This window comes from Callospermophilus lateralis, chromosome 10 (assembly GCF_048772815.1).
Source record: "Callospermophilus lateralis isolate mCalLat2 chromosome 10, mCalLat2.hap1, whole genome shotgun sequence".
In the NCBI taxonomy this organism is placed as follows: Eukaryota; Metazoa; Chordata; class Mammalia; order Rodentia; family Sciuridae; genus Callospermophilus; species Callospermophilus lateralis.
In genome coordinates, this window is record NC_135314.1 from 89,915,156 (window position 1) to 89,927,624 (window position 12,469).

Genomic DNA, 12,469 nt, shown 5'->3' on the forward strand with positions numbered 1-12,469 from the left:
CATTTTATTAATATTCAATTACTGGTATACATAGGGGGCCTGCAAATATAGAAAAGTTGAAAATTTATGGATTCATCTCCCAAATATGAAAGAAAATTCTGAATTAGCTGTCTAGATTCCAAATCAAACATCAAAAACTTAATATTAATTGATAATTATTTATAATTTTCAATCACTAAGAAAATCATGTGAATCAGTAACCAGTATTTTTGTGTAGAATTAAAACTAAACAAAAAAATTAGTTTTTTTAATATACACTGAAGAATCCTAATGGAAAAAAAAATTTAAATAATTTTTGGTAGATTGAATTTTCTTTATCCTGAAGTTAGTATAATTTTGTTCAACTGGCTTTTCCAACAACAAATTGCAAATACAGCAATGATAATGAATATTCTAGTGCTGCCCTTAGAGTTTCTTATGATGGAAATTTGTTGAAATAATGTAGCAAAAATTTTTAAATTCATTTTTATCTTGTGTTTAAAGATATCATCACCAGACCTACAATATTGCTAATACAAGGAAATCAGAGAGAATACATACATTTTTATGAACTTTTTCAGAGTTGACTGGCAAGAAACTGGGAGGATATAAAACTTGATCTCAAAATTCTCTGGGTTAGCAATTAGGTTAATTTGATTAATGCTATGGAGAAAGATAATTCTCCATGGAGAACTCAGTAAATGTCCTTAACCACATTATTATAGTTTGGATATGAGTTGTCTCCCTCAAAATCTCCTATTAATGTGGGAATGTTAAAACATGAAATGATTGGACTGTGTGAGCTCTACCCTAGTCTATACTAGTTTGAATGGACTGACTAGGTGGTACCTTTAGGCAGGTGGACTTTCCTGGAGGAAGTAGGTCACTGGAGGCATGCCCTGGAGGAGTTGCTTTTCCCTATAGGCCCTTCTCCCAAGTGCTGTCTGTCTCTGTGGCTGTCCCCGTATCTGTCTCTATCTCTCATTCTCTCTGCTTCCTGACCCTCCCATGAGCTGAAAGGGTTTCCTCTACATAGCCTTTCCCCCATGATGTACTGTCTCACCTAGAACCCAAAACAATGTATGGAGCCAGCTGTCTATGGACTGAGACCTCTGAAATTGTGCTCCAAATAAATTTCTTCCTCTAAGTTGTTCTTGTGAGGTACTTTGGTAACAGCAATAAAAAGACTAACTAAAACACCCATCAAGAGAAGTGTCCCAAGTTTAACAACACACTGTTGTACTCTATACTCAGGCCAATAAGACAGTAATATGTGATTCAGCTTTATGATATATTTGATAGTGTTGATATTATTCTCTCTATATACATATCATTATTTTTACTTTTGTAAGTCTATGTAATATCATCTGAAACACCCACTGGCAGCCCATAACAAGACAGAAAATGATTTAAAATTAAGCCAGGTGGTCATTTACATAAACACCCTCAAAACCTAAAACTGTGCAAACACTAGGAAGAAATGTCAGCAGAGCAAGGATCAGGGGTGAACATCAATTAACAATGAAAGATTACATTTGAAGATAAAAGCTTTTATGTGTAAAAAAAGCATTATTAAAAACTAAAATGTTTTTAATGTTTTTTCTTGTTAAAAATAAAAATTTAAATGTTGTTATATAGTGAGGAAAATATAAAACGGAGAAGAAAACATTGGCTTTTGTATCACATGTCAGTTTAACAAATCTAAACTCATTCTTGTTTCACTCCCCTCCCCTGGTACACACAAACTCCCTACTGAGGTTTACTTTAGAAGATATATAATAGGAAAGAGAATAAAGAGAGACTTCTTAGTTTGATAATGATTCGCAGTGTAATATAAGTTTAAGATATTTAACTGTTATTAAATTACTATAGAATATTTCCTGTTAAATTTCATATCAATTTTGATTTTAAATATTTAATTCTACTTACCTGGAGAGGCCATGCCCTTTAAATATCCAATAACATTAGTGATTGTTTTGAATTTTGTGACTGTCTGAATTTGCATGCTGACAATTCTTATTTCTGAAAAAAAAGTTAAAAAAGATGTTTTTTGTCTATATTATTCTGATATTTTTCTTAAAAGATTAACATTTATTTATCTAAAACTATCAGGGAAAGAATTAGAAATACTTGAAATTTTCAGATAAGCAAAATTATACTTTTTTTGCCAAATATTTATTGACTACCTTAGTGGAAAATCTATTTCATGTGCTTGTTATACAATGATGACTAAGATAACAATTGATGGCCTGGTAGAACCTCAGAGCCATAAATAGGCAACTCTAACCTCACATTCAGGGTTATAAGGTGGTTCAACATGAAAGCACACAGGAGAAAAACTCACATGTACAAAAAAAGAGAGAGAGAAAAAAAACATAAATAAAAATATTTCCTGAGAAATAATGAATATTTCCCTATCTTAAGCGCGTGCACACACACACACGGAAGGAAACACTTTTAAAACTCTAAAGTATTATATAAATTAAAAGGATAAAGATACTTACAGCTATACATATTTTCATATATTGGGTTCTTTATTTCCACCTATGTTCATAGGTCCCTCATCTCTACTATAAATCTTAATTATGTACCTTGAGTTCTTCTATTTATACTTATTATTGAAAACTTTGCAAATAAGCTGAAGACACTAATCAGGATGGACGAGGTCCACAGGCCTGACATGGTCTTTGAAGGCCTTTGGTCCTGATGTGTTAATCTTATACACGGTTGGTCCTGGGCAATCTGGATAGAGTGGGGTTCTGGTGAGGTGTAAGAACAGTCCAATGAGGTCAGGGGGCCAGGCAGAGGGCAGCAATTAGAAAACAGTTCATGCTAAGCAGCCACCCTTTAATAGCAAGCCCTCTATTGTCACTTCTTACTGCTCAATGAAAATTATAATAAATATGTTGCTTCTTCCTTAAATGGTACAAATTAAATTTAAATTAATAGTTTAACTGGAAAACCAGTACACTGATTCTGTTAAAATTATAACTGCAGAGAAAACAGGTTCTGTGAGAAAGCCTGCCTGTCTCAACTGTGGGACAATGTGCTTTTAATTTAGATCATGTGCATTTTTGTTAGTTTGTTTTCCAATCAATAGAACTTGTTTTTCAGAGCAATTTCAGGTTTGCAGAAAATACAAAACATTCAAATATCTTCCTCTCTCCTCTGCTTCATACAAGTAGCATTTTGCATTAGTGTGGAATATTTGTTAAGTTGAAGGTCCTGTATTATTTTTTTAAACTGAAGTCCATAATTTTTATCAGGGTTCATTCTTTGTGCTGTGCATCCTAAGGGTTTTGACAAATGTATAATATATCCACATATATCCACCACAGTAGCATCATACAGAAGAATAGTTAACTGCTCTAAAAATCCCCTGTGTTCCACCTATTCATCTTTCGTTTTCTCCTTGGCAACCACTCATCTTTTTACTTTCTCTATAGTTTTGCCTTTCCCAGAAAGTCATATAGTTGGGAAATTATCATTTGTTTAATTTCCTATTCTAGATTTGTTCCAAATCATCCAGATAAGTGAACTTTCTTTTTCTTCCAAGCCCTTAGGATTTAGATATTACTGAAGAATATTTCCTGGTTTTCTAGCACCCAGTATTAATTATTTTTCCTGATTCATCATTGAGTAAAACTCTCGAAATATACAAAAAACTGCTTGGAATATTACCTTACATTGATAAAGTGCCTTACAATTTACAGTATTCAGTTAAACACACACACACACACACACACACACACACACAAACATTAATTCTCACTGAATATCAGTTATCCTTGAACCATGAATTATATGAGTCATTATATTTATTTCCTGAATAAAACACATAGTGAAAGAATTCGGGCTTGAATCCAGGTCTTCATATAGTTAATATTTTTATCTGAACAACAAAGTGTTCTTTAAGACTCCATTTTAACTTTTTTGTTTTGAAATATTTATCAGGCAGCCAAAAGAAAAAGAATTAAGACAATGTAAGATAATGATCCACATCTAGATTTAACATGTTTATTTTCCTATATTTTTCTTGATGTTCTTCTCTAATAGTCAAATTAATACAATTTTACTAATTTCATTCTTACCCTGAAGTTAAAACTATTAATTTTCAGATAAGTACTTTAATATATTTGTAGGTAGGCAGATATAAATAAATACAGGCAAAGATACAAACATATCCTACTACTTTTCAGGTTTGGGAATTTTATATAAATTATACCTTATTTTTCACTTAATATTACATTTTTCCCAATTTTTCATGAAAGTAGATAGAGATCTTTATTATTTATTTATTTTTAATTGTAAATGGATACACTACCTTTATTTTATTTATTTATTTTAATTTTTATGTGGTGTTAAGGATCAAACCCAGTGCCTCATAATGTGAGATGAGTGCTCTACCGTTGAGCCACAACCTTAGCCCCTCTGTATTATTTACTTTAGCTATTCAGTAATATTTGGATTTTGGATCAAGGCTAAATTATTTTTCAGGTCAATTACTGAGGATTAACAAAGTTGATTCTTCTTTTTTGGCATTACGGTATAGCAAAGAACATTTTTAAGTGTTTTGATGCACATGTGTTATGCTAATACAAGTGGAATTCCTAGCTTTTAATATATACATATTCATCATTCAATTTCTTGTCTCTATACTTGACTGTTTTCCGTTGTACTGTTTGTCATTGTTTTTTTTAGAGGTTCTTTCTTAGGATATTATTTTCTTATTAATTATGTGTATTAAAATATCTGTTATATCTATAAATTAATATAGTCAAATTTATCAATATTTTTACCAACAATATGTTGATAGGATAGTTTGTCTTGGCTTATAAATCATGTTCTTATCCTGTGACAAGAAAATGTTCTTCAGGTGTTTCAAAACTTCTAAAGTGAGTTTTCAAGTTTATGCCTTTCATGCAGCCATGTCCTGAAGCAGGCATTCAATTTTGTCTCTGGCTATGAATGGGCAACTCTTCTCACATAATTTATTGAATAATTAATTTTATTCTCCTTAAAGCTGTTGTCATATATAATAAGTTTTAATTTATATATGGATCTATTTTTAGCCTTATTATTGCACTTCATTTAAACCAGTGACATCTTATTTAAATTGTGTAGGTTTATTATATCTAAAATGGTCGATCTTCTATCATTAGCATCATTAGCAACAATATGACCATCATCCAATTGCATTATGATTTGATTTGGGAGATATTTATAAACTATTACTTTCATATGAACTTTAATATTAGCTTTTTGTATATCATGAAAAAACATTTTAAGATGTCATTGAGATTGCATCACATTAATAGATCCATCTGCAGAAATGATATTGAGCCACATGTGAATAAGAGATGCATCTCAATTTATTTCATTAAAGTTTTTTTTTATTTTTCTGAAAAAAACGTTTTGCACAACAATTATTAAAATTAAACTTATTTTTATGGTTTCTCAGCTATTTAAAAATATTTATAACTACTTACATTCTGTATAAGAATGCTATTTAATTTTTTATTTTTATCTTCGAATGAGCTTCTTGTTAAACTTCTGTATGTTCTAACAGTTAACCCGTAGGGTTCTTATGAACATATTCAGTGAGGACAGCTCCTCACATGGATGGGTTTTTTAATTTCTTTTAAATCTGCATAGCTTTTGCTTCTTGCTCTTAATTGATTGTTTTGTCTAGAACTTTCAGTGTAGTGTGGAATGGAGGCCAAGACAGCAAAATTGCTTTGCCTTTTATTCTTTAAAATAATGTTCCTCAGATTTTATCTTGGAAAAGAAAAACAGTTTGTTATAATTTCCTGGGAATCTCCTTTTATCAAATGAAGATCACTTCTATTCTTACTTTTATAAGAGGTTTTACCATAAATAGCTATTGAATCATCTATTGAGATAACTGTAAACTTTTTGCTTTGCAGCGTTTAAAAATGAGAATATTTCCAGAATCAGTTCTACCTGGTCATATGTTTTCTGAATTTGATGATGAGTGATTTTCAAATATTTGCATATGTGTGTGTGTGTGTGTGTGTGTGTGTGTGTGTGCGCGAGAGAGAGAGAGAGAGAGAGAGAGAGAGAGAGAGAGAGAGAGAGAGATCAGTTGATAATTTTACTTCTCATTTGTTCTAGCTTCCTTTGGATATCTGGCTTGTACTATGTCAAATGTTTTAGGGATCTTTTCTTCCTTTCTCAGATTCTGTAAGGGTTTGTGTAGCATGGGCACTACCTATTTTGTAAAGGAGTCCAAATATAAATTTTTTTCCTGTACATTTCCTTAAATATGATGTCTATATCTATAGCAAAATGCTGTCTATAGCTATTATTTCTATAATAAAAGAGAAATAATAGCTATAGACATCACTTTGCTTTTTTTACATAGCTTCTTAATTAAATGTCTCATTGCTTTTCAATCTTTTTTTTTTTTTTTTTTTTCCAATCTGTTTACCAGCCAGCGGTGTGTTCTTGGGATCAAAATGCCTGATGAGAACAACTGAGAGGAGGAAAGGTTTATCTAGGCTCATTGTTTCAGAGGTTCAGTCCATGGTCAGCAACTCCATTGCCGTTGGTCCAAGATAAGGCAAAACATCCTGGCAGAAGGGCATGGTAAAGGAAAGCTGTTCAGCTCATGGGAGCCCAGGAGCAAAAAAAGAGAAGTTGAGGCACTAGGGACAAAATATATAAATCCCAAAATTGTGCTCCCAATGACCTGCTTTCTTCAATCACACTCTATCTATAGTTACCACCTAGTACAGCAGTCCTTCAAATTGTTAATCTACTAAATTGGTTAATCTACTGCTGAGGTTATAGATCTTATAATTTAATCATTTCATTTGTGAACATTCCTCTATTTTCTCACACATGAGTTTTCTGGGACACCTCATATTCTATCTGTAACAATATGTACCTAAAAGGCTACAGGTTTTCTAAGTAGTTGTAGTACATTGATGTTTATATAAATTATGGTTTTATAAATTCCTGATTTTATACATTTCTATTGTAATTCCTTTCAAATATATGTATGTGAGTTTAAAAAAAAATTAAATAGCCACAAGACAGAGTGAGCTACTGTTCTGATATCTATATCTAATTTACTTTAGGTCTACATAGGAAATAAGGTCAGTATGCCATTGATACTTTGGTATTAGGTGAGATTTGTTTTGTGATCCTAAAGGTTATTGCAATTGATAGGAGAATATGCATTTTTATAAACACGGAGTCAACATAAGCCTGTATATTACTTATTTAATGGGTGCAACTTTCCACATATATTTCCAGTGAATTAAACTTAAAATTTGTGTGGTTAATACCTTACTAATTATTCTATATGTAATATATGTTTTCTCTGTAATTATTGAAACATGTTGAAGTTTCCTATAAGCATATTGATCAAATAATATCAATAACAAATAATCCTAAAATAGCATAATATTTATTTGTGGAATTTTAGACTAGTTTGTTACATCTATGCAAGTATTGCGATATTTTTATGATGAATTATTCTGCATATATCTTTTCTTTTTTTCCTAAAGTCCTCTCCCCCAACTCCATATTAATATAATTTATCCATCTTTCTTTTGGTTAGTTAATATTTCTTTTGTGAATGTTTGCAGCAATGTATTTGCTTTTATCTGGCATTCCAGGGGCATTCATAACTTGGGTATGATATTTATGCTAATTGCTTGGCTTGGAGTTTCTGTAATACAATTGTAGTAAGAATTCTGAGATGGTTTTTGAGTTTTTAGGGTAGATATATGTGCATATATAACTTGTCCAGGACTCAGGCACAAGAAAGCTGTCATTTACTTGGGGTAAATTCTTTCTGATCTTCCTATTTCCACCATGGATCTGCTGGTTTCCATTTATAATATCTTCATACAGAGGTTTAGTTGCAAATCTTGGCCCTCAATACTGTGAGCAAAATCTGAGAAAAACAACATAAAGAAGGAAAGAAGGATTTATTTTGGCTCATGGTTTGAGAGGTTTCAATCCATAGTTATTTGATCCCATCACTGGGGGCTAATGGTGAGGCAGAACCTTATGGTGGGGAAGTGTGTCAGAGCAAATCTGCTCACTTCATGGATGATGGGGGAGAGAAAAAGAGGGAGGAAGGGAGGGAGGGTGGGAGGGAGAAGAGAGAGAGAGAAAGAAAGAAGGAAAGAAAATAAATAAACCCTTCAAAGGCATGCCTCAATGAGCTACTTCCTTTAACTAGGCTCCACCACTTTGGCCTCCTGATAGTGCCACTGGCTGGGGACAAACCCTTTAACATGTGAGCCTTAGGAGACATTCAGCATTTAACCTGTAGCTCATGTCTTTGGCCCACTGGGTGCCATATCCTTGCCTAGGACCTCTCAACACTAGGAACCACAGAAGCAACTCTTTTGCTCACTTCTCCAATTTTTACTTCTGTCTTCAGTTTTGCTTCTGAATATTTGATTTTATTTAATTTTGTTTTTTTTCTATAGCTGATTTTTAAAACATATTTAGTACTTTTCTTATACTTCCTTTATGTTTCTAGACGTTTATTTTAGTCTGCCTTCTTCTACATCCCAGAGTCTAAGATTCCTGTTTAAAAGAACCAGAGTAAGCTAAGAAAAGAAATATGACCTTTTGTTCTGAGGAGGATGCTCTATTTACATTGGATGCTTCCAACTGACAGAAAGATTTCTTTATGTATCACTGGGCAAAGACTATGTCCAAATAATAACATATTCACATAGCAAAAAGGGGTCTCATCTATTTATATTTATGTATATATACATCTTAATAGATATTATTTCTATTATTCAACATACTATCCTGAAAATAAGTATGTAAAGAGTCTGTTTCCATTTACAGTATAAGTACCATAATCACACTTTAAATTTTAATAGTAAAATCTTGGATAAACTCATATTATAATCATTCATCTACTGGTGTTGGCATTACTAATTGGAACAATCCATTATTAAGAAAATGTTGTTCTTTGTAGCAATAGAAATTCTGTCTTTTGAAATTTATCATAGGGTCTCTAATTTTAATTGTATATTTGTCTGATTCTGTGTACTTGACTCTTTTTTTTTTTTGGCTACTTGACTCTAGAATAGTACTTCTACATCTTCTAATATGGGGGCTTTGAATTGTTCGATTCTCATGGAGACTGAGGATTCTATGCCACCATCACATATACTTTAAAGATAATAGTAATCTCCTGTGTCTCCAATGTATACATTCACATCACATGTACATGTATGAGTGTGAATACTTTGGGGAAAAGATGATTAATATTTATTTCCCATTTTTAATTAGTAAGATTGTCTAAATAGGAAAATGTTTTGAAAAACATGAATCAGAAAAAAATAACTTCCTTTGTATTCCTTATCATGGTAAAAATCAATTCATTTTCCACATCTCTCAGACAAACACTTCCACAAATTACAAATTATAAAATTAGTCAATCTGCAACACTGTGAACATATTTTCCATTTGTCTATCCAGTTCTATTTTGCACTCCTCACCCATCTCTGTTCCAGAAGAGTGACCTCTTTGGACCACATCTATCTGAATCCATGAGTCTTTGGTTTAAGTTTGAGTTTGGCCAATGGAATGCAACAACAAGCTATCAGCAGGTGGGTAAATGAAAAGATGGAGTATTAATTCTCCATTATCCTTCTTGTGTGGTTGTTTGCTGGCTAACGCTATATTACCTGATGGAAAGCCACAGCTCCTCTCTTAAAGCTCAAAGTCTTGCTAGTTCTTATAACCATTCTCTCTTCTCACTCTTTCAGGTTTATAGATTATAGAAATTAGTAGCCCTGATTTGAAGGTAATATCATTGATATCACTTTTCTGTTTCCCTTTTCCTATCCATACCTTGTGCATAAGACACAAACTAAATGCCCTTGAATTGAAAGTTTTTAGAATATTATTGACTTCTTGATAGCAACCTGGTTTCTATGTTAATCAATCTCTGTATAATCCCTGAGATATTCATATTTGGGACCAGAAAATGAATGGATGGAGAGGTCAAGATTTTCTTTACTACTAATATGGTGGGCTAGGATGTCAGACTAAGTTTCTTGCTGAAAATAACTTATGATGACAAATAAAATGCAAAAAAAAATTGCTAACAGCATTTAAGAAATAGCATGACATTAAGAAATTCCTAGGTGGAAATTTAAGTTGTGATGGGAACCCAGACAAATAAAACAATGATGTTGCATTTCAGCTGAGGAAATTAACCAATTTGGACAATGTTTTCATCTGAATTGCCTTATGAGATATAAGGTCAGAAGACAGAGTTCTGGGCACGTTGCAGAGAAGCAGTTCTAGAAATGACCCTTCCTCTATGAAGTAGGAATTCTAAAGGGCTGCACTCCTTCGTTTCATCCCAAGAAACTATAAAGAAAGTTACCTGACAGTGAACAGATAAGAAGCAAGGGAATTCAAAAAGTAATTTCTAGACTAAAATAACATAGCAGTATTTCTAATATCTAAAAGAATAGAGGGAAAAATATAATGACCAAAATCTAAATCTAGAGAGAATCATAAAACAAAAGGATAGTATTTTTGACGCAAAGAGGAAACCTAAAGATGAAAAATGTTAGACTAAATAGGAATATCATTAAGCATAATGGATTGAATGCTCCAGGTTAAAATATGATCAGACTATATTTAAAATGCAAATTATTTATTATTAACGAGACATACATAAAATAAAGATAAAGACATAGAAAGGTTGAAAGCAAAAAAAGATTCAGCATAAAAGAATATATTAAAAAAAAACTAGTGTAGCTAAATAAATGTCAGACCAAATGGAATTTAAAGTGTACATTACTAAATATTAAGAATATCACTTCACTTTATAAAGTGGCTTCTTTCTCAAGGAAGATGTGATATATTTGATTCCATGAACGCCTTCATGATGATCTCAAAATATATAAAGAAAAATTAACAAACTATTCTCACATTGAGAGATTTTAAGACTAATAAAATATAGAATACTTTAACAATCTGATTAAACTTAGTCTAAGGACTTGCGATGTAGCTAAGTAGAAGAGTGCTTGCTTCACATGCACAAAGCATTTATCACTAGCACCACAAAAAGAGAAGAAAAAAGTAAATAAACCTTAATCTAAATGTTCTTATCAGGGCCCTAAACCTAGCAACTACACATCACATGTTCTTTTTAAATACTCATGGAATTTTGATCCTGTCCATAAAGCAGACTTCAAAAAAAAAAATGAAATATAGGAATAAAGAGAAAACAATATATTCTAATAAAATCCAGTTACTTATCCATTAGATCAGAAGAATATCATATCATAATGCTAAGAATCATGTAAATGCCAAGAGCCTGACAGAAAGAGACAGGAGACGCTGCCTCCAAATTCAGAGGAACCCTGAAGGGCTTTTTATGGAGAATATGGCATTTGGACTAAAATGCCTTTACAACTTAAAGACATAAATACGTAAGAAATATTTGGATAATACTGAATAGAATACTCAGTAACAACATTGAATATATGCAGGGAATAGCAGAATATAGAACCAGAAAGACAGTGAGAAATCTGTGGTAGTTACTATGTTAGAAAATGATAGGTCCATTGAGGAAAATAGACCATCAAAATAGAAAAATAGGATTTGAACTAATGAACTTTATCACACATACAAATTCCAAAGTCTACTTTTCTGTTATCGGTGAGAATGACAGGTATCTGAAAAACAAAGGCAAAAGAATGTAAGAAGTTATAAAAATTGCTGAGAAACCTAGAAAAACTGGCCAACACTGGCTAAAATGATTTTATTTGAAGAGGTACACATTCCAAGTGGCCTTTAGGTCTTTAAGCAAACAAACAAAAAGAAGTGTATGTTCCAAGTTATCTTAGGGTCTTTATGCAAATAAACAAGTTATCTGGATTAAAGCTGAACTGAATCATTTCTAAAATCGAATTGTTAAAAAAACAGAAACCTTTGCAGAGTTGAGAAGTTCTTGGGTGAATGACAGCTCTGTCCCCCTCAGTCAGCCTAGCCTGCACTCCCCAGGGAACAGAGGACTGACTCTACTTTTCGTGGACTTTGGACAATAGGTTTCCCACCTATGCTCACTCTGTTGAAGAACCTTGATGAATAGTCCTTCAAAGCCAATTCTGAAGCTATTTTTTCTTTTGTCCAAGCACGTCAGACTGTCAGACTGGCAGCTCAGGAATGCTGATCTTTAGTTCTAAGGATTACTCTATCAGCTTCCAGCTCAGGCTCCTAGGTTCACTGTGTAATTGCTTGCTTGAAAAGCCATAAAATTGGGTGTCACCATTGCAGAGTTTAGTAACTAAACAACTAGTTCACATTATCGCCATATATATCAGCCTTTCTAGAGTGATCTAGCACATTATTTTTTTAGATAAGCAGAAGCTACCATATCTGTATATATGCTATATAGAAGTTGTCTGCACAAATTAAGATTCCCCATTTTCTTCCAAGTATTTTCTTCTCTATTGATGGATGG

General features: G+C 32.4%; 1 protein-coding gene across 1 annotated transcript in view; it reads right to left on the minus strand.

The window, feature by feature from the left end:
• The window catches only part of Naaladl2 (N-acetylated alpha-linked acidic dipeptidase like 2), a 645,091-nt gene that overhangs the window by 309,515 nt on the left and 323,107 nt on the right, over positions 1–12,469 (minus strand). Inside the window, exon 7 of the mRNA XM_076867047.2 lies at positions 1,909–2,001. Coding sequence (XP_076723162.2) covers positions 1,909–2,001 — 93 coding nt within the window. The remainder of the gene's footprint in view (positions 1–1,908; positions 2,002–12,469) is intronic.